This window comes from Electrona antarctica (genome assembly GCF_951216825.1).
Source record: "Electrona antarctica genome assembly, chromosome: 8".
Lineage (NCBI taxonomy): Eukaryota > Metazoa > Chordata > Actinopteri > Myctophiformes > Myctophidae > Electrona > Electrona antarctica.
Window position 1 is genome coordinate 56,361,414 of NC_136789.1, and position 23,683 is coordinate 56,385,096.

At 46.6% G+C, this 23,683-nt stretch overlaps 1 protein-coding gene across 5 annotated transcripts in view; it reads left to right on the forward strand.

Annotated features, from left to right (window-relative positions):
* The window catches only part of hlcs (holocarboxylase synthetase (biotin-(proprionyl-CoA-carboxylase (ATP-hydrolysing)) ligase)), a 94,306-nt gene extending 83,405 nt beyond the window's left edge, over positions 1–10,901 (forward strand). For all 5 annotated transcript variants that reach the window (XM_079507645.1, XM_079507646.1, XM_079507647.1 and 2 more), the window contains 3 exons: positions 3,285–3,399; positions 9,313–9,526; positions 10,228–10,901. In XM_079507645.1, coding sequence (XP_079363771.1) covers positions 3,285–3,399; positions 9,313–9,526; positions 10,228–10,402 — 504 coding nt within the window. In that variant the 3' untranslated portion in view covers positions 10,403–10,901. The remainder of the gene's footprint in view (positions 1–3,284; positions 3,400–9,312; positions 9,527–10,227) is intronic.
* The last annotated feature ends 12,782 nt before the right edge of the window (positions 10,902–23,683 follow it).

A 23,683-nucleotide genomic window follows, 5' to 3' on the forward strand; every position in this document is an offset into this window, starting at 1 on the left:
CTAACCTAAACATAACCGCTAGCACGGGAGCATCGCATGTTCGCCAACCTTAAATCATGTTCGCCAACCTTAATGCATGTTCACCAACCTTAAATCATGTTCGCCAACCTTAATGCATGTTCGCCAACCTTAAATCATGTTCACCAACCTTAATGCATGTTCACCAACCTTAAATCATGTTCGCCAACCTTAATGCATGTCCGCCAACCTTAAATCATGTTCGCCAACCTTAATGCATGTTCACCAACCTTAAATCATGTTCGCCAACCTTAATGCATGTCCGCCAACCTTAAATCATGTTCGCCAACCTTAATGCATGTTCGCCAACCTTAATGCATGTTCGCCAACCTTAAATCATGTTCGCCAACCTTAATGCATGTTCGCCAACCTTAATGCATGTTCGCCAACCTTAAATCATGTTCGCCAACCTTAATGCATGTCCTCCAACCTTAAATCATGTTCGCCAACCTTAATGCATGTTCGCCAACCTTAAATCATGCTCGCCAACCTTAATGCATGTTCGCCAACCTTAATGCATGTTCACCAACCTTAATGCATGTTCACCAACCTTAAATCATGTTCGCCAACCTTAATGCATGTCCACCAACCTTAATGCATGTCCGCCAACCTTAAATCATGTTCGCCAACCTTAATGCATGTCCGCCAACCTTAAATCATGTTCGCCAACCTTAATGCATGTTCACCAACCTTAAATCATGTTCGCCAACCTTAATGCATGTTCGCCAACCTTAAATCATGTTCTCCAACCTTAAATCATGTTCGCCAACCTTAATGCATGTTCGCCAACCTTAAATCATGTTCGCCAACCTTAATGCATGTTCGCCAACCTTAATGCATGTTCGCCAACCTTAAATCATGTTCGCCAACCTTAAATCATGTTCGCCAACCTTAAATCATGTTCGCCAACCTTAATGCATGTTCGCCAACCTTAATGCATGTTGACCAACCTTAAATCATGTTCACCAACCTTAATGCATGTTGACCAACCTTAATGCATGTTCGCCAACCTTAATGCATGTTCGCCAACCTTAATGCATGTCCACCAACCTTAATGCATGTTCGCCAACCTTAATGCATGTTCGCCAACCTTAATGCATGTTCGCCAACCTTAAATCATGTTCGCCAACCTTAATGCATGTTCGTCAACCTTAAATCATGTTCGCCAACCTTAATGCATGTTCGCCAACCTTAAATCATGTTCGCCAACCTTAATGCATGTTCGCCAACCTTAATGCATGTTCACCAACCTTAAATCATGTTCGCCAACCTTAAATCATGTTCGCCAACCTTAAATCATGTTCGCCAACCTTAATGCATGTTCGCCAACCTTAATGCATGTTGACCAACCTTAATGCATGTCCGCCAACCTTAATGCATGTTCGCCAACCTTAAATCATGTTCGCCAACCTTAATGCATGTTCGCCAACCTTAATGCATGTTGACCAACCTTAATGCATGTTCGCCAACCTTAATGCATGTCCACCAACCTTAATGCATGTCCGCCAACCTTAAATCATGTTCGCCAACCTTAATGCATGTCCACCAACCTTAATGCATGTTCGCCAACCTTAATGCATGTTCGCCAACCTTAAATCATGTTCGCCAACCTTAAATCATGTTCACCAACCTTAATGCATTTTCGCCAACCTTAATGCATGTTGACCAACCTTAAATCATGTTCGCCAACCTTAATGCATGTCCACCAACCTTAATGCATGTTCGCCAACCTTATGCTTGGTAGAACCAATGGGTAGCCCCCTTCTACATACTGTGAGAACCAATGGGTAGCCCCCTTCTACATACTGTGAGAACCAATGGGTAGCCCCCTTCTACATACTGTGAGATCAATCAACACACAAGGCGCAAATCAACACTTATTCTTTGAACTCCTTAAACAGAATGGGGGAAGTAAAACGAGACTGAATTAAGTTAATGATGAGTCTACTTTTTTCACGATTTTTAAAAAAAATAGCAGACCTACAAGCTCATAGCGCGCCACTCGGTGGCGCGCTATGAGCTTGTAGATCTGCTATTTTTCAATAGCTAAAGCATAACATAATGCTAACACCAAAAGGGGTTCCCGCCCAAAATGGGGTTAAGCGTCTGACCAAGTACAACCAGATTCTCAGAGTTGAAGAGGAGCTTGCGGAGACCAACATTTAGCTGGGAAGAGTTTCAGTAACCCATTGATAGGCTATAGCTCTTTTTTTACGTGATACAATTTCAACAAAAAAAGATTGCTGCAGTATATGCAGGTCTATCTCCCGGAATGTCATCTTACCCCCACACAGTTCTGCATGTCCGGTGTGGTTGGAGGGTCTGCCCGTACTACACAGTGCAGATAGCCTCAGCCACTGTTAACATGCATGATGTTAACAGTTCCACCAACGCCACAGCAGTAAATCGGCACAGAAGCCACAGACGTCAGCATGGTGTTAACGCTAATAAAATAGCAGGCCACAATAACTAATGAACCCCTTATTACCAAGCTGTAGCACACTGATTGCGTGTGTGCGTGCGTGTGTGTGTGTGTGTGGTGTGTGTTTGTGTGTGTGTGTGTGTGTGTGTGTGTGTGTGTGTGTGCTCCATCTGTAGGTACACAACATGGACATATGTGACCAAATTTGACTGAGGGACTGCCATTGGATTTTGTTTTACATTTTCGTTTTCTCATGTCATGTGAAAGCAGGGAATCATAGCTTCAAATTGGCATATTGGTTGTTCAGTTTGACCCACCAGTTTTGGAGATATGGCTTATAGAGTAAATGTCTTGCAGAAAACAGCGAGTTGAGAAAACAGACTTGAAAGGTTCACTTATGTGGACTCTAAAGTTACACCTAGCTACATGTTTAAGCATTTATTTCATATTTACATGTCAATTTCAGCTCTGACACTTATTTCAGACATGCTCTAGTATGTGAATAGTCTGCCTGTGCTATTAACTCATACAAATAAAAGGTTTTTCTCCTCTGGTGAAAAGCTGGAATTTGCGCGATGGCAGGCTCTCAGTCAAATCTGGTCACATATAATAAACACATACAGTAGACTATGATGATGAGCAGGTAATCTGTTATTTTGTGTGACTTGTCACCGTCGACAAGATGGCGGAAGGGCTTCGGGGTGAAAGAGTCACAACATACAGCGTCTTTTCCTTTACATCCGGTTCAGTCAATGTGTTAACAGTTGTTAACAGTTGAAGGCAGAGTGTAAAACAGTGACTTTAGACCTGAGAGGGTGTAGTAACTGTAAAGTCCTTCTTTTAGGACATAGACCTGAGGGTGAAGTGGCCAAACGACATCTACTACAGTGACCTGATGAAGCTGGGTGGAGTGCTGGTGACCTCCACCGTCATGGGACCAACCTTCCACCTGCTGATTGGTGAGGATACCCGTGCGTGCGTGCGTGCGTGCGTGCGTGCGTGCGTGCGTGCGTGCGTGTGTGCGCGTGTGATAAGTGACCTACTGCATGGTGATTATCGGTTTATTTTCATTCGAATCCGCTACAGTACATTGTCTCAGCTGTAGACACATCGGCGGCATCAAGTGGGCAGCGTCAATCCTGTTAGCACGTCTTTCAGTGCAGACTTACGGAGCGTCGACGCACGGCACAGACCGCCGAAACTCAAAGTGTGTGCTGCGTCTCCATATTTCATAATTTCAGTTAATCAACAGCGGCTATTATTTAGTGACGAACTGAGCCAGTCCTCCTAAACAGATAACACAGCTGCTTGAAGTTGTCTCCATTTCAATAAAGCTTTTTTTTTTCCCTCGAAGGAAAATAGTTAGTTGTTTTTTGTCCATGGGCCAAAGCACATGGCGTCTGTCCCTTTGTTCCATCTGGCTCGGTGCGGTTCACATTTTTAACAACCGTGGTGTAATTATGGCGAACAAGTGGCCTGCCGTGACGCTTGTCACTGACGCGAGCGGAGTGTCACTTACGCGAGCGTAGTGACAGTGACGCTTTCCGTCTGTCAGGCCCTCGACATTCCTGGCTGCCGCTAATCCCCAACAACACATCCTATATTAAAACCTCTATCACAACAAGAGCTCTGCATTCCTCCATTCCTCCACGCCGGACACACCAGGCTACTGCTTTAACGTTAACGACGTGCAATGTATATGTACAGAAACAAGAATAGGTTTATATGCACAGCGGCCATATTGGAAAGAAATTGGGCGTCTTCCTTGCTTCCTTCACAGGTGTTACCAATCTATCTATAAATAAAGTCTCTGTATGTGTGTGTGTATGTACAGTATGTACATCTGTAATCCACGTAATTCGAAAACCGTTCGCCCCACCGACTTCAAATTTGACACACGGGTTCCACGCCACCACAGTGCCTGGTGTTGGAGTCCGTTTGGTTCCACACCACCACAGTGCCTGGTGTTGGAGTCCGTTTGGTTCCACACCACCACAGTGCCTGGTGTTGGAGTCCGTTTGACACACGGGTTCCACACCACCACAGTGCCTGGTGTTGGAGTCCGTTTGACACACGGGTTCCACACCACCACAGTGCCTGGTGTTGGAGTCCGTTTGACACACGGGTTCCACACCTCCACAGTGCCTGGTGTTGGAGTCCGTTTGACACACGGGTTCCACACCTCCACAGTGCCTGGTGTTGGAGTCCGTTTCACACACGGGTTCCACACCACCACAGTGCCTGGTGTTGGAGTCCGTTTGACACACGGGTTCCACACCACCACAGTGCCTGGTGTTGGAGTCCGTTTGACACACGGGTTCCACACCTCCACAGTGCCTGGTGTTGGAGTCCGTTTGGTTCCACACCACCACAGTGCCTGGTGTTGGAGTCCGTTTGACACACGGGTTCCACACCTCCACAGTGCCTGGTGTTGGAGTCCGTTTGACACACGGGTTCCACACCTCCACAGTGCCTGGTGTTGGAGTCCGTTTGACACACGGGTTCCACACCACCACAGTGCCTGGTGTTGGAGTCCGTTTGACACACGGGTTCCACACCTCCACAGTGCCTGGTGTTGGAGTCCGTTTGACACACGGGTTCCACACCCCCACAGTGCCTGGTGTTGGAGTCACACGGGTTCCACACCTCCACAGTGCCTGGTGTTGGAGTCCGTTTGACACACGGGTTCCACACCACCACAGTGCCTGGTGTTTGACACACGGGTTCCACACCTCCACAGTGGTGGTTCCACACCACCACAGTGGTGGTTCCACGCCACCACAGTGCCTGGTGTTGGAGTCCGTTTGACACACGGGTTCCACACCACCACAGTGGTGGTTCCACACCACCACAGTGGTGGTTCCACACCACCACAGTGGTGGTTCCACGCCACCACAGTGGTGGTTCCACACCACCACAGTGGTGGTTCCACACCACCACAGTGGTGGTTCCACACCTCCACAGTGCCTGGTGTTGGAGTCCGTTTGACACACGGGTTCCACACCTCCACAGTGGTGGTTCCACACCTCCACAGTGGTGGTTCCACACCACCACAGTGCCTGGTGTTGGAGTCCGTTTGGTTCCACACCACCACAGTGCCTGGTGTTGGAGTCCGTTTGACACACGGGTTCCACACCTCCACAGTGCCTGGTGTTGGAGTCCGTTTGACACACGGGTTCCACACCTCCACAGTGCCTGGTGTTGGAGTCCGTTTGACACACGGGTTCCACACCTCCACAGTGCCTGGTGTTGGAGTCCGTTTGACACACGGGTTCCACACCTCCACAGTGCCTGGTGTTGGAGTCCGTTTGACACACGGGTTCCACACCACCACAGTGCCTGGTGTTGGAGTCCGTTTGGTTCCACACCACCACAGTGCCTGGTGTTGGAGTCCGTTTGGTTCCACACCTCCACAGTGCCTGGTGTTGGAGTCCGTTTGACACACGGGTTCCACACCACCACAGTGCCTGGTGTTGGAGTCCGTTTGACACACGGGTTCCACACCACCACAGTGCCTGGTGTTGGAGTCCGTTTGGTTCCACACCACCACAGTGCCTGGTGTTGGAGTCCGTTTGGTTCCACACCTCCACAGTGCCTGGTGTTGGAGTCCGTTTGGTTCCACACCACCACAGTGGTGGTTCCACACCACCACAGTGCCTGGTGTTGGAGTCCGTTTGGTTCCACACCACCACAGTGCCTGGTGTTGGAGTCCGTTTGGTTCCACACCACCACAGTGCCTGGTGTTGGAGTCCGTTTGGTTCCACACCTCCACAGTGCCTGGTGTTGGAGTCCGTTTGACACACGGGTTCCACACCTCCACAGTGCCTGGTGTTGGAGTCCGTTTGACACACGGGTTCCACACCTCCACAGTGCCTGGTGTTGGAGTCCGTTTGACACACGGGTTCCACACCTCCACAGTGCCTGGTGTTGGAGTCCGTTTGACACACGGGTTCCACACCTCCACAGTGCCTGGTGTTGGAGTCCGTTTGACACACGGGTTCCACACCTCCACAGTGCCTGGTGTTGGAGTCCGTTTGACACACGGGTTCCACACCACCACAGTGCCTGGTGTTGGAGTCCGTTTGACACACGGGTTCCACACCACCACAGTGCCTGGTGTTGGAGTCCGTTTGGTTCCACACCACCACAGTGCCTGGTGTTGGAGTCCGTTTGGTTCCACACCTCCACAGTGCCTGGTGTTGGAGTCCGTTTGGTTCCACACCACCACAGTGGTGGTTCCACACCACCACAGTGCCTGGTGTTGGAGTCCGTTTGGTTCCACACCACCACAGTGCCTGGTGTTGGAGTCCGTTTGGTTCCACACCACCACAGTGCCTGGTGTTGGAGTCCGTTTGGTTCCACACCTCCACAGTGCCTGGTGTTGGAGTCCGTTTGGTTCCACACCACCACAGTGGTGGTTCCACACCACCACAGTGCCTGGTGTTGGAGTCCGTTTGGTTCCACACCACCACAGTGCCTGGTGTTGGAGTCCGTTTGGTTCCACACCTCCACAGTGCCTGGTGTTGGAGTCCGTTTGGTTCCACACCACCACAGTGCCTGGTGTTGGAGTCCGTTTGGTTCCACACCACCACAGTGCCTGGTGTTGGAGTCCGTTTGGTTCCACACCACCACAGTGCCTGGTGTTGGAGTCCGTTTGGTTCCACACCACCACAGTGCCTGGTGTTGGAGTCCGTTTGGTTCCACACCACCACAGTGCCTGGTGTTGGAGTCCGTTGGTTCCACACCCCCACAGTGCCTGGTGTTGGAGTCCGTTTGGTTCCACACCCCCACAGTGCCTGGTGTTGGAGTCCGTTTGGTTCCACACCACCACAGTGCCTGGTGTTGGAGTCCGTTTGGTTCCACACCACCACAGTGCCTGGTGTTGGAGTCCGTTTGGTTCCACACCACCACAGTGCCTGGTGTTGGAGTCCGTTTGGTTCCACACCACCACAGTGCCTGGTGTTGGAGTCCGTTTGGTTCCACACCACCACAGTGCCTGGTGTTGGAGTCCGTTTGGTTCCACACCCCCACAGTGCCTGGTGTTGGAGTCCGTTTGGTTCCACACCCCCACAGTGCCTGGTGTTGGAGTCCGTTTGGTTCCACACCACCACAGTGCCTGGTGTTGGAGTCCGTTTGGTTCCACACCACCACAGTGCCTGGTGTTGGAGTCCGTTTGGTTCCACACCACCACAGTGCCTGGTGTTGGAGTCCGTTTGGTTCCACACCACCACAGTGCCTGGTGTTGGAGTCCGTTTGGTTCCACACCACCACAGTGCCTGGTGTTGGAGTCCGTTTGGTTCCACACCACCACAGTGCCTGGTGTTGGAGTCCGTTTGGTTCCACACCACCACAGTGCCTGGTGTTGGAGTCCGTTTGGTTCCACACCTCCACAGTGCCTGGTGTTGGAGTCCGTTTGGTTCCACACCACCACAGTGCCTGGTGTTGGAGTCCGTTTGGTTCCACACCACCACAGTGCCTGGTGTTGGAGTCCGTTTGGTTCCACACCACCACAGTGCCTGGTGTTGGAGTCCGTTTGGTTCCACACCTCCACAGTGCCTGGTGTTGGAGTCCGTTTGGTTCCACACCACCACAGTGCCTGGTGTTGGAGTCCGTTTGGTTCCACACCACCACAGTGCCTGGTGGTTCCACACCACCACAGTGCCTGGTGGTTCCACACCACCACAGTGCCTGGTGGTTCCACACCACCACAGTGCCTGGTGGTTCCACACCACCACAGTGCCTGGTGGTTCCACACCACCACAGTGCCTGGTGGTTCCACACCACCACAGTGCCTGGTGTTGGAGTCCGTTTGGTTCCACACCACCACAGTGCCTGGTGGTTCCACACCACCACAGTGCCTGGTGGTTCCACACCACCACAGTGCCTGGTGTTGGAGTCCGTTTGGTTCCACACCACCACAGTGCCTGGTGGTTCCACACCACCACAGTGCCTGGTGGTTCCACACCACCACAGTGCCTGGTGGTTCCACACCACCACAGTGCCTGGTGTTGGAGTCCGTTTGGTTCCACACCACCACAGTGCCTGGTGGTTCCACACCACCACAGTGCCTGGTGGTTCCACACCTCCACAGTGCCTGGTGGTTCCACACCACCACAGTGCCTGGTGGTTCCACACCACCACAGTGCCTGGTGGTTCCACACCACCACAGTGCCTGGTGGTTCCACACCTCCACAGTGCCTGGTGGTTCCACACCACCACAGTGCCTGGTGGTTCCACACCACCACAGTGCCTGGTGGTTCCACACCACCACAGTGCCTGGTGGTTCCACACCACCACAGTGCCTGGTGGTTCCACACCACCACAGGGGGGCAGTGTTCCACACCACCACAGTGCCTGGTGGTTCCACACCACCACAGGGGGGCAGTGTTCCACACCACCACAGTGCCTGGTGTTGGAGTCCGTTTGATAGCCGGTTGTCACCAAAGCCTCTGCCCGGGCTCTAGACCTGCTCACCCATCTCCATATATGGGCTGAAAGGTTTGGGAACCACTGCTGTAAATCCCACCTTAGTTGTATGGTTAAAAGAGTTTAATTGAAAGGCATCGTATAACAACATAACAGGCTTCCCAAGGTCTAAATGATATGATATGATATGATATGATATAACTTTATTTGTATAGCGCTTTTCAAAACAGAGTTCCAAAGTGCTGCACAGAGCAAGATAAAAACAGCAAGAAACACACAATAACAAAATGATAATGGCACACCAAACAATAACAAGGATGTAAGTACAATTGGCTATGAAATAGTTAAAAAAACACTCTGTATAAAGGTGGGTTTTCAGGCGTGACTTAAATAGGGGGACGGTTAACATTTGAATGAAAACGTGTTTCTGGCGCGTTGTGCTTCAGGCTGCGGCTTCAACGTCAGCAACAGCAACCCCACCATCTGCATCAACGACCTGGTGCGGCAGCACAACGCGCAGCACGGCACACAGCTGCAGCCACTCAGCTCCACCCAGCTGATCGCCCGCGCCGTCACCTCATTGGAGGGCCTCGTCGACGCCTTCCAGCAGCAAGGCCCCGACGCCATCCTGCCTCTCTACTATAAGAGATGGCTGCACAGGTACACTACACGCACGCGCACACACACACAGACACGCACAGAACTGCTGTTCTAGGGCCTAGACCAGAGGTTTATTTTTTCAGCATTTGAGCCACGGCCCTCCATTTGATGACATTTAGCCTCTAAGACCCAAAACTAAAGAATATTTTGTTATCGTCGGATAAGATTCTGTCCACAATTCCATGCTGTATTGATGTTTGTATACCATTAGGAGAGGTAACGGGCAAAAACAATTCTTCTGCATTCTCTCTGATTCTCTGTAGACTTCTTGTAAATGAAGTAATGCAGAGATGTTTAACCCATTCAGGCCTGACGTCGAAATTAAAAAAAAAAAAAGTTTTCTAAATCATGACAATTTTCGGAAAGATTTGAGGCACATTTTAACGATTTTTCAAAAATAGCAGACCTACAAGTTCATAGCGCGCCACTCGGTGGCGCGCTATGAGCTTGTAGATCTGCTATTTTTCAATAGCTAAATTATAACAATGTTTAAAACACCAAAAGGGGTTCCCGCCCAAAATGGGTTAATGGTTAATGTGGTTAAACGCTAACGTGACATGGATGCGTTCCAGGTCTCAATGGATTAATCACCATAGTTTCATACCGTACAGCCTCCGCCCTGCTCCTCCCGCCCGACACAGCCCATAGGAAGGAATACGCACAACCAGTGTGACTGTACTGTACGTGTTGTCTCCACACAGTGGGACTCGGGTGCGCCTGTGGAGCGAGGACGGCCCTGAGGCGGAGGTGGTGGGTCTGGACGACAGCGGCTTCCTGCAGGTCTACTCCAAGGAGCAGGGGGTGGTGTCCGTGGAGCCCGACGGGAACTCCTTCGACATGCTGATGAACCTGCTGGTCAGCAAGAGGAGCGCCTAGTGACCACCGCACCGCACCGCCACCTGACCTGACCTGTTCTCTGAGTTCTGACCTGTTGACGTGCTGATGACCAAGTTTTATTTGATTTAGCCTTTATTTAACCAGTCAAAACACATTGAGACAGTCTTTTTTTTTCCGCCTCTCCAAGTGGGAACTGGCCAAGAGGTTAGAAATAAAATGACACTTCGATGCTATAAACGGACAATAATACAAAATACAAAAAATCTCCAAAGTGATAACGCGTTTAACACCTGACCACTGCACCACCACCACCGCCGCCTGACCTTCTCGCAGACCGCGAGGACCACATGACTGGACCTCCTGACGTTCACCGCTGGAAGCCCCGACTTACAATGGCGAACGTTGGCCACAAAGATGGCGGATCTACAAAGCTCACGGCGCGTGGCAGCGCGGCACGCCGTCGGCTTGCGGATCTGCTTTCTGCTCTTGTAGATCTGCTGCTGTATCCGCTTGTAGATCTGATTTACGTTTGGCGAGATTTGAGGGGGAGGGGAAGGGGGGGGGATTGGGGGGGGGGGAGGCGTTTTACGAGTATAGAGGTTTTAAGTGCTTAAAGGACAACATTACATAAACTAACCCTGTGTCTCATTGGAGGGCTGGACAGAAACCTGCCTACTACTAATGACCCCATTGACGGGGATGCTAATAGAAACGACAAGCTTTTAAGCTCTTAAAAAAATGGATGGATAAACTTTGAAGACATGTTTGCTAGTTACCATACCCATGATGCCACTTGTAGGCATGTTTCTGAACTCCTTCTAGTGAACATTAGTGAGGACCAGTGATCAGAGACAAATTAGCCATTGGGCCAGTGGGGCCGTGGCCCAGGGGCCCTTGGCTCTCAGGGGCCCTTCAGGGCAATTGGACCGCGTGGTACTGGGTTTGACGCCCTGAAAAGGGCTCCTGGGGCCATTCATTGGCCATTGATTTTGTTAAATGTAGGTAAAAAAGATGATAAAAACACAAAAATGTTGCGCGCTATGGGGGCCCTGCAAAAATGACCGGCCCAGGGGCCGTGGCCCAGGGGCCCTTGGCTCCCAGGGGCCCTCGTGGGGGTTAATCCGTCCCTGCCAGTGATACGAAGGTAAGGCTGAGGGTGGTTTAACAGTTCCTTTAACCCGTTTAGACCTGAGAACGATTCTACACATGTTTCTATGTCAGTGGTTCTCAAACTATAGTTCATGTCAAGCAGCCCCAGAATTATATGTAATTGGCCGCCGACACCCATCTGAAAATATGTCGTTCCAGGGACCCCCCTGGAAGACCTGAGTTAGAAACGTTCACTCTGAAAGAATATATATATTCAAAGATTTGCACCACATTTTTTCACGATTTAAAAAAAAAAAATTCAATAGCTATAGTATAACACAATGCTTAATACACCAAAAGGGGTTCCCGCCCAGAATGGGTTGAACCAATGTGAGCTAATGCTAGCGCTGACCAATTGACTATTTTTAGTCTTTTTACCCCTAAACGATTGACTTTAGTCTTGGTCCTAAAGGCTATACTTATAAATGATCTTTGATTGACACTGTCACTTTCGTGTGTGTACAAAACCATTGGGTGGGGGGGGGGGGGGGGCGCTTGATTGAATACTTTATTAACAGATTGCAAACAGTACAGTAAGTACAATTACGCAAGCAGTGCTAAAACGCACGCAAAGAAGGGCATTTCGTGGCTTGTTTCCATTGTGGTAACAGTATGTATTAAATTCATAATCGGGGCACACCAGACATGCAATATAACACAAAGCATCAGCAACACCAGGAGCTATAAAGGGGTATGCGTGTGACATCATCATCATCATACCCGGAGGGAGGGCGAAATCCATTTGACCCGACCGCCCAGTCGGTCGGTCGGTCCCGGTCGGACTACCGACCGACCGGGCGGTCGGGTCAAATGGATTTCGCCCTTACTGGATACCCGGAAGTTATGCGGGAACACCTACAAAATAACTACTTTCTGGCCTTGACAGCCCATATACATCCAAACAGAAAACTCCTATCCGACTGCATTAAATGACGTTTAAAAAGACACAAAGACACACCTTTGGATCCACTGAGTGAATCCACTCTACTCAGTGGATCCACTGAGTGAATCCACTCTACTCAGTGGATCCACTGAGTGAATCCACTCTACTCAGTGGATCCACTGAGTGAATCCACTCTACTCAGTGGATCCACTGAGTGAATCCACTCTACTCAATGCATGGATCCACTGCCGTTTTTATTGTGGTACAAACGTTTGGGCGATAATGTCTTACGACACGAGGAAATAATATGGAGGATTCAGATCAGATTCAGGTTCACTTTATGTGTCACTTAGATGCACGGTCTGGTACATACATGTGAAAAACGTACAATAAAAACATGGTTTAAAAACCTTAACCCATTTAGACCTGACGTCAAAATAAATTAAAAAAAGTCTTCTGAAAGAATACATATTCAAAGATCTGTGCCGCATTTTCACGATTTCTCAAAAATAGCAGATCTGCAAGCTCGTAGCGCGCCACTCGGTGGCGCGCTATGAGCTTGTAGATCTGCTATTTTTCAATAGCTAAAGTACAACATAACGCTTAGTTAACTTAAAACATCAAAAGGGAGTTTTAAACTCTTCTACAACAGCGGCATTCTGGTACTTTTTGTATTCCCTCCCCCATGAATGCTATTCCAATTAATTCTCATTTGTAAGGATTTCCCTGTTCCAAAACACAGTGCAGTGCGTACACTGAGTATTTGGTTTCAAGGGCAGCTAAGCAGCCATATGTTGCTTCCAGGAAACTTTCTCACATTTAAATACTGTACATAATGTGTTTACAGGGTATACCAGTTTTAACTGTAATTTGGGACCTTTTAATATGCATGTATCATGTGGTCGTGTTGGAAAGACACGTGTTGGTTTTAGCTGAACTTGTACAAGCTCGTGCGGCGCTTCCAGCGCGACACGTGAGCTCGTACACTGGCGGTTTCCGGGTGTGCGACACTGGCGTGCAGCCCAGTATAGACGGGGCTTAAATGAAAGTACAACACGTTATTCTCACTCTCATCCTTCGCATATCCTTTGTCCCAATAATAACCCCCAGGGCCATTCTCAAAACCCAAGACGTAGAGAGAGGGTATAGTCTCGCGTAGCCAGACAACATTTCCACAATCTCCCAGTGCTATATAGAGTCTGGCACTACACCTCCTGTAATGTGAATCGTCTGTACTGTATGTCGTTTTCCGTTCGGGGAAATATAAATATATATATATAGGATACATTTGCGCGACTGTAAAGACCAAACGGAAGTGGGGAGGAGGCTTCACATCCACTTCATCGCTTATATGTATCATCAAAAGCGCTTCCGTGCTTCCAGACTATTATGACTATTATGAAAAATTGTGCGGAGGTGACGCTCTGCAGGCCACACGAGACTTTAGAGAGAAAACGTCTGACCTGAGATCAGATTCTAAAAATGTCTTCTACATCCTGACAGTTTTCTGAAAAAGCTATGTTTCTATGTCAGTCGTTCTTCGATTTTTCAAAAATAGCAGACCTACAAGCTCGTAGCGCGCCACTCGGTGGCGCGCTACGAGCTTGTGGATCTGCTATTTTTCAATAGCTAAAGCATAACATAATGCTAACACCAAAAGGGGTTCCTGCCCAAAATGGGTTAAAGCGATGGAGGCGCCTGGAGCCCACTGGAGCCACAAGAGGCACCGCCGAACCTTCCAAAGTCCACTTCAGCGTGTTATTGTCGGTGCCGTTCGAGTTATGTCAGTTACAGATTCCTAAATCATCGTGTCCCCAGTCGGAATGCAACGTCGTCGCGGGGTACCCCACGAAACGTCAAATATGGCACGAGAGTGAGAATTTGTTGGAAAGTGTAAGACCACACGCTGAACACATTGCGTGTGGGTGTGGGGATGTGGTGTGTGTGTGGGTGTGTGTGTGTGTGTGTGCGCGCGGGTATAACTTCAGTGTGACATGTCACATCGCTGATGACTTCCATGCTAGCTTTGGGTGTTGATGTGATCGTTTTTCACTGAGCTGTCGGATTAGGCTCGCTATAACAGCAACCCATTTCACATGTATAAATAAAGTATTATTTTAACATATTCACGTGCATGCGATCTTGTCTCTATACCAGGTCAGAACTCCACATTAGTACATGCAGTACTCTAGCACGGGTTCTCAACCTGTGAAATTATTTGGAGGATTTATTTTTCAGATTATTTTGTGTAAAAAAAAAAAAAAGGGAAAATAATCTATCTGTATTTTCTTTTTTTGGCTGGAAATTAAGAGTTTACATAGTCCTATGTGCATGCATAAACTTAAATAATTAAAGCCATAATCCTTAATATCAGTATATCAGTATATTTATGATGTATTTTTTTCTATTATTAAGGGGGGGGGGGGGACATGGCCAAAGCCATTTTGGGGTTCCCCAGCCCAAAAGGTTGAGAGATGTTAATTATTATTACGTGTATTGTGATAATCATCACTATAGCGCCTCTCTGTCTCTCAGAAAATACAAACTCCACATGGGTTTCCAATTTCAGCTGATCAGGGGAGAGAGAGAGAGAGAGAGAGAGAGAGAGAGAGAGAGAGAGCCCATTCATGAGCTTCAATTTCACTGTTCCACTTCCGATTTTGTTTCGTCGCTTCCATTTTCACTCGTTTATCATCCTGTATCCTGCGTGAGTTATTATCACTTCTTCTGATTCCATGAAACGTTGTATCCGGAGCCGAGAATGGTAGTGTAGTATTTGCAACGTGGGTTGAGGATCATGCATGCAGGGACGTGCAGAGATTGTGTTAGAGGGGCAGGGGCTGAAGTCCCGTAAGAGGGCACTTTTGGACAAAAATAGCAGATCTAAAAGCTCACAACGCGTCGCGCTGCAACGCGTTGTGACCGCTGCGACCCAGCACTCTTTAGCTAGTGGAGATGTTCAATGTAAAAATGCTGTGTTCAAGTTCAGGAGACTAAAGGGGGGGGGGGGAAGCAATTCTCCTGAATGCTGCCTTCCGGCATGGCATGGAAAGGAGAGGAGGAGCATTTGCATTTCTTTCACCGTAGTAAATGCTGCATTGGTGGTCTGGAGAGGGCAGTGCGGGTTTTACAGACGGGTAAAAGGGGCAGGGGCTGAAGCCCCCTTTTGAGGTCTATGTGTGCACGTCCCTGATTGCATGAATGCAGTACCATGAGTCCCAAAGCAGGGAGGAGTTTAGATATAAACTCCTTCACCTCAGAGCAGGCAAACGGTTCAATCCAGGAGCCTATGGTTCTCAACCAGTGGTCCGGGGACCACCAGTGGCCCTGGAGGGGGGTTCACGGTGGACCTTATAAAGATCTTTAACTTTTGAGAGTGTATACGGGTCCATTTGGTTTCATTTTACACTCTCAAGAGTTAAATTATTGTTAAACATCTGCATTAAGTTAATCTACGAGAAGTCTACACAATTGGAGAATGTAGAAGAATTATTTTTGATCAACCTTTGCCTGTTATCTCTGCTATGGTTGGCTACAAACATCAATACAACATGGAAATATGGACGTTTGCGTCGGCAAGACTAAATCTCATCAAATGGTGGTCCGTGGCTCAAAATGCAAAATAAATAATGGGCCTTGATATGAAAAAGGGTTGAAAACCATAGGTAAAACCTGCTACAGTAAAATGGGGGGGGGGGGGAGGGCTGGAGTGTATACTGTACAATAATAAAGCGTATAATAACTAACTGTATCTAGGCTGCATCCAATTTGAGAGGCTTGCGTGCTGCCCGTGTTCGTACTTTCACTTCATCTGCAGGGATGATGCGCCCAGGGGCCGAGGTGCTCTGGACAAATGATGTGCCATCAAGGAGGGCTGGGATCCACCACAAAGAGATGGAAATATCCCCCCTACCCCTACCCCCCCAAACCTTCACCACCAGCCCCCCCCCCCCGTCCCCGTCCCAATGCAAAGCCCCCCACCCCCCACAACATCCTCATCTCACTCACCTCATCAGTCCCCCACTGAGAGAGAGAGAGAGAGAGAGAGAGAGAGACGATGCTATAGTCTCCCACCCGTTCTCTCTCTTTCCTCTCTCTGCGTCTATGGCAGCGCGGTGAGCATACATGGTGAAACGCGCTGAATGTGAATACTTCACCCTTTCTTTATTTTTTTGTCACATTCCCGAGCCAATAATTCAAGATCTGCGGGTGGGAGACAAATGCAGATTCGAATGCCATCAATGCATTGAAAGGGACAAAATCACATTTAATCGGAGCATTGAATGCTCTCAGTATAGACGTCTACTCTACTGACCTATACCGCAACCGTCTCCAGCGCGAAACGTTAAGTCCCCTAACCTCATATCAGTCTTCACCGGCCACGTAAGTCCCCTAACCTCATATCAGTCTTAACCGGCCACGTAAGTCCCCTAACCTCATATCAGTCTTAACCGGCCACGTAAGTCCCCTTAACCTCATATCAGTCTTAACCGGCCACGTAAGTCCCCTAACCTCATATCAGTCTCAACCGGCCACGTAAGTCCCCTAACCTCATATCAGTCTCAACCGGCCACGTAAGTCCCCTAACCTCATATCAGTCTTAACAGGCCACGTAAGTCCCCTAACCTCATATCAGTCTCAACCGGCCACGTAAGTCCCCTAACCTCATATCAGTCTTAACAGGCCACGTAAGTCCCCTAACCTCATATCAGTCTTAACCGGCCACGTAAGTCCCCTAACCTCATATCAGTCTTAACAGGCCACGTAAGTCCCCTAACCTCATATCAGTCTCAACCGGCCACGTAAGTCCCCTAACCTCATATCAGTCTTAGCCGGCCACGTAAGTCAGTTGAGAATGTAGCCTACTGAGATCTTGGTAGTTTAGTTAGTAAACGCCGCCGTTTACAATACTAGTCAAACTTTTTGAATTTCAAGGACCACCATTACTCACGGTTTACAAATGTGTACACTCTTTGAGTTACAGACCTGTAAGGGTCCCCCAACATTGACTGTGTCCTTGTGTGCGTCTCATCTGTCCTATCGGGGTGGAAGAGAAGCCCAAGCCAAAGTGGACAATAATGTTGACCTTGACCATGTCTGTCTGGGCTCATCTCTACACATGAGGGGTTTCCATCTCAGCCAGGGCCGTATTAACACCACTGAGGGCCCCTGGGCACTGAAGCTCGAAGGGCCCCCCTTCACATGCACGCATAAATCTTTGTGCGCGCGTATCGGCCTATTCCCGGTCGCCTACCCCGCCCCAGAGTGATAGCCAGGCAGTAACGAACACATTATTTTTATTTGACCCACATAGTAAGCAAATGGGTAAGAGAATTTCAGTGTTTTTACCTTTTTTTGTCGAGCCACCTGATGCACTAGAATGAAAACAAAGCAATGCTGGATGGCGGACGTACGTCTTTTATTCCACCAGAATCACCTCTCCACCTGACCTCACACAGCCCAGTGGGCCCACCCACCTTGAACAACAGCCAATCACCTGACCTCACACAGCCCAGTGGGCCCACCCACCTTGAACAACAGCCAATCTAGCGCATTGTTGCTGCTTTACACACAATTGCACTTTTCAGCTGCCTGCACCAACAATAAAACACTCATCTTTTTAGACACCATTTATTTCATTCGGATTAGCAGGGACATTTTCTGTGGAGCTAAATTATTATTATTCCTACTCCAACCTGTACATATTTCATGTATTTGAGATGTCTCAATTGTTGTTATCGTCACTCGTTTTGATTGTGAATGAATGCATGATGCAGGACCCGAATGGAAACAAGGCCGCAAGGTCTTTCTTCCTTTTTGGACCAAATGCTTGACTGTACCCTGCAGTGTTGTTTTCGTCGACTAAAACTATAAGACGGAAAAATGTTCGACTACCTTTTTTCACTGACTAAAACTAAATAAAAACGAATCCATGATAACTAAGACTAAATATATTGACAATTTCGTCAAATAAAAACTAGACTAAAATGTTAGAGGGGGACTAGTGGACAAGGTTGCATGCTGAAAATGGCAGATCTACAAGCTCACAACGCGGCGTGCTGCGACGTCTTGCAACGTCTTTTATTCCAACTCGTAGCGACTGGCGAGACTAAAAACGAACAGCGAAAAAAATGGAAACCCCCAAACCGGCAAAACGTTTTCTATCATGTGGTCTAGCCCGGATCACACGGGCGATTTAGGAACACAGCCCAGGCTTTCCTCCGAGGTTGAAAGTCTGGTTATAGGGATTCTCTGCTGGAAGAACTGTTACCACCATGTTCCAACTTAGTTGAAGATGGAAATGGAAAGTGTTGACCGGCATAAATGTTCGTAGCTATACAAACAAAATCTTAATTTAACTTTACTCAAGATTTGTTTTAACCCATTTAGGCCTGACCTCAAAATTACAAAAAAAATCTTCTAAATCCTCCAGTTTTCTGAAATAAATATTTTCACGATTTTTCAAAAATAGCAGACCTACAAGCTCGTAGCGCGCCACTCGGTGGCGCGCTATGAGCTTGTAGATCTGCTATTTTTCAATAGCTAAATTATAACAATGTTTAAAACACCAAAAGGGGTTCCCGCCCCAAAATGGGTTAAAAAATGAAAAATACTTATGTTTCCCCAGATATGACCACAATTTAATAATGATATGATTATTAATAGTAATCTGAGCAAATCATCACACACCCCGCAGTGTGAAATTGAATGAAGCAGCAGTTCCTTTTGATGGGTTTATTTCATGGGGCCCTGTATGAACTAGACTCGTACAGGCACAGTGTGTCTATTCATTTCAACAGGCTTCTCAACAGCCAGGTATCTGGGTAATCTCATAAATGAAAGATCCAAACAGCACGCTGCTTCTATAATTTTGTGTGCGCGTGCGTGTGTGTATGTGCGTGCGTGCGTGCGCGGCATGTGCATCGTGTGTGTGTGCGTGCTTGCTTGCATTTAGAAGTGGAGCATGTGTGAGTGGCATGCTGTGGCACCTTGTTTGTGCACAATTAGTGTAATTAGCGCCGCGGCTGCTTTCTGTTGCAATCAATTGCAGCTGTTTATGGTTTCCCATGCCGTGCTAGCTAGGAGACAGACACGTATACGAACACAGAAGGTCAGCTGTAGAAGAGGCTTTAGAGCTGCTTAATAATAGATTGGAATAATCTATAATTGATCAAAAGAAGCGTCATTCAGATTAAAGCCAAACCTCTTATATTTTTTATTTTTGTATGTTCTCCTCCACACACAACAAGACCTGTGTGTGCATCTCATAACATTCGCCTGTGCAATTACACTAAAACAACCTGACTCAGTATATATGCATTGTTACAGACGAGGTACAGTACAGTGATGTGCATTTATTTACGGTAGCAGTTCATGACATAAAATGTGTAAGTATACTAGCTAGCCCTGTTACACACAGTGGTGGTGCATGGGAAAAGTACTCAAATAAAAATATGCGACACATTGTGAGCTTGTAGATCTGCTATTTTAAAATGGCCAAAATGTATATAGGGCTGGAGTGGTTATATGTATGTTTTGTAATAATAATCAAAATCTACAAAGTAACTAGTCATTAAAATGTTTCAAATAAATGTAGAGTGGAATAAAAAAAAGTACAATATTTGGATCTGAGATGTAGGGGAGTAGAGGTAAAGATATTGGAAATACCCAAGACAAATACAACTCACTAACTGATGCACATGTGCACTTACTGTACATACTGTAAGCCAGTTATTCCTAAACTTTTTAGCTCAAGACCCAAATGAGAAATTAGACTTTACCTGGGACCAAAACTAGTGAAAATAGCAGATCTACAGCTTGTATATCGTCTTATTTGCATCACTTAAATATTTTTTCTAATGTCTTTGGAAAAAATAAAAATAAACAAATCATTGATTTTGTTTTAATTCATGACATTTTTTTATAATAATAATAATAATTAAAAACTAAATGAAGTAAAAAAATAAATAAAGTGAGCCATAAAAATGGGTCCCGACCATAGCTATAGTGCTGCAAATACATCTGTAACGACGCATACCGAGTCAGTCTTTATACATAAAAAAACACAGGTGTTAGAGACAAAATATGGAGTTGGACAGATAATGTCTCCCCTTTGTGTGGATCTCTGGTTAGAATACCATCGCACTGATGTTGTAACAGACTCCAAGGCATGTTGTTGATATACATTAACGTGCAATGCAGCGAGGGCATTATGGTGCATTTCAGCTCCTCGGCGCCAATTCCTCGTTGGTTGACATGAATCCCCTTTTCCTCTTGAAGTGAAGGCTTTACAGCGGGACAGACTGGATATAATGCTTCCAGTCAGTGGTGGAAAAAGTACTCAATTGTTTTACTTAAGTAAAAGTACCAATACTGCAATTTAGAACTACTTTGTTACAAGTAAAAGTACGGAATTGAAAATGTACTTGAGTAAAAGTACAAAAGCATCGGCATCAAAGTATTACATATTGCAGAATTCGCCATTTCACAAGTTCAAAATATGATGTATAGGGTTGAAGTGGATACTGTATTTTTCTAATCAAAATTTAAATCGCCAAAGTAACTAGTAACTAAAGTTTTCAAATAATTGTAATGAAGTAAAAGTACAAATTTTGGCTCTGAGATGTGGTGGAGTAGAAGTAAAAGTACTGGAAATTGGAAATACTCAAGTAAAGTACAAATACCTCAAAATTGAACTTAAGTAAAAGTACTTAGTTACTTTCCACCACTGTTTATAGTATATATGCACAGGTTCTCCAAGTGGGGTGCCACAGAAAACTTTGATAATATTTGGAATTAACCAATATCTCTTCAGTTTAACCACTAACTTAGACCCTCTACAGACCTGCAATTGCACTGTACTTGCGTGCATTCGCTTGACAAAAATAGCAGATCTACAAGCTCACAGCGCATCGATCCAACATTGAGCAACCAGAATCTGTTCCATCACATTTGGAACCTAACCCTGGAGCGGGTTCGTCACACTCAGAGCTGTTATGTGGACTTAACGTCTGCTATACAAATTCCAAGGACCATCATAAGTCCATTTGGTTCCATTTAATTTAAAGTATATTATTACACCATTAAATCGTTATGTTTTGGTGATATAGCTGTGTTTGCTATGTCCTCTAATTGTATTTTATTGATGGACTTTTGTTACTTGATTTTCTTTCAGACTGTCTATCACTAGATTACAACACGCACGTGCAAATGTGGATGAGACTTTTAAAGTCCAGGAGATCGACATTCTATCAGGTTCAAGTTTCAAGATTTCGTCATTAAACCAATTTTGGGCGGGAACCCCTTTTGGTGTTTTAAACATTGTTATAATTTAGCTATTGAAAAATAGCAGATCTACAAGCTCATAGCGCACCACCGAGTGGCGCGCTACGAGCTTGTAGGTCTGCTATTTTTGAAAAATCGTGAAAATATTTATTTCAGAAAACTGGAGGATTTAGATGATTTTTTTTTAAATTTCGAATCGATTAAAGAGACTTTATGAAAGGAATGTTTGACTTGGGGTGACGTTATGTGTTCCAACCCTAGCGCTGGTTTGAATCTGGGATCAATGTTTTGTTTTGTTTTGAATTTGATATAACATAATTTTAGATTGTTTCAGAACATTTTGGTCACCTTTTGGATTCCATCTTGTTTTATGAGACACTAAGACTGTATGGTTCTCAATGGAAGATCAGGGAGACCACACCCAACCAATGCAGATAGTTGTATTGTATTGCATACAGAATGGTTAAAATATCATTTTGCTCATGTAAGTACTGAATTGTTGTAGCTTTAACACAATTCTTTCTGTGGTGATGTTGCTTGCTTTCATTTTTTCTGTAAAAACCTCTAGTGAAATATTCACTAATTCAGGAACACTGCATGCCAGTTTGTTCTAGGCTATTAAAATTGTTTATTGGGATCATTTCACGCGCGGCTATAATGTATGTCTGCTGAGGTCAACCTGATTCAACTGAAAAACGCCAACTTTCAACCCAGTAAAACAAACAATAAATAGGCACATTTTTTTTATGCAAACAAACATCATTTTCATTTACGTTGGTTAGACATACTAACAGTACGACATGCATTAGTCAGACAACACTGTCGCTCAGTTACAACTAACTGATGGCCAGGTTAACTTAAAACTCACCCGTGGCTCCCGACATGCGTGGCAGCTTAAAACTAACCCATGGCTTCCTGTGAGGTTGGGTTTAGGGTTGGGTTTTGGGTAGGGTGTCGGACTAATGCCTGTCATAGGCCTCACTCAGACCTTTACTGCATTGCTGTATGCTTGTTGGATGATTGTTGTGTAGTGTCATGGCCGCCCCAATGCATTTCCAATGGAAGTCAAATGGTTTGTAGTCCACATTTTGGACTACAAGCTGTTGTATGGCTTTCGGCTGTGTTTCGACTGCGCCCCTCCCCCTCATACAACACAAATGTTGTGTCAAACCATGTGACTCCCATTGGAAATGCATTGGGGCGGCCATGACACTACACAACATTCATCCAACAAGCATACAGCAATGCAGTAAAGGTCTGAGTGAGGCCTAAGGGTGCACTCACACGGTTAATGTGCACGACTGCGCCCCTCCCCCTCACACAACACAATGTTGGGTCAAACCATGTGACCTCCATTGGAAATGCATTGGGCCGCTGGGCGGCCATGACACAACACCCAACGAGCACAGAGAATTGCATGAAAGGTGTGAGCTCAGCCTTACTGTGTTAGTACGCCGGACCAAACACAATGCAGCCTTTCCAATGCATGTCTTACTGTAAGACCAAACCACACTAGTTGCAACTCCTTTGGACAAAATGGTTCCTCCTCAATGAGTCGCATTGGTGTGGTTGACCTTATAACGGTTTTGTCCCAAGGAGTTGCAACTGGTGTTGAGTTTGTGCTTTACACAACCAAACCGGAAGGGACTAATGAATATAGGAACAAATAGATTACTGTAATCAGGAGACCATACTCTTTGGAAGTGTCTAACATCATTTTTACGTCAAAGAATGTATTGGGATCATATGAAAATACGATCAAATTATTCAGTATTCCAGAGATAAGCCAAGCAGAAAAGAAGAGCGATCACTCTCTGTATATGCAGTTTACCAGGTGCACGGCTCACAGAGATTCACAGTAAGAAAGAAATAGCCAGCACTCCAATGTCCTTCTGGCACCGTTTTTAATTCATACAGCACAGATAAACACAGCACACGGACAAGTTTTGCCGTCAAGCCTTCTTCGGCGTGTATGAAAATGTAAACAATTGTGCTAGCCTCGG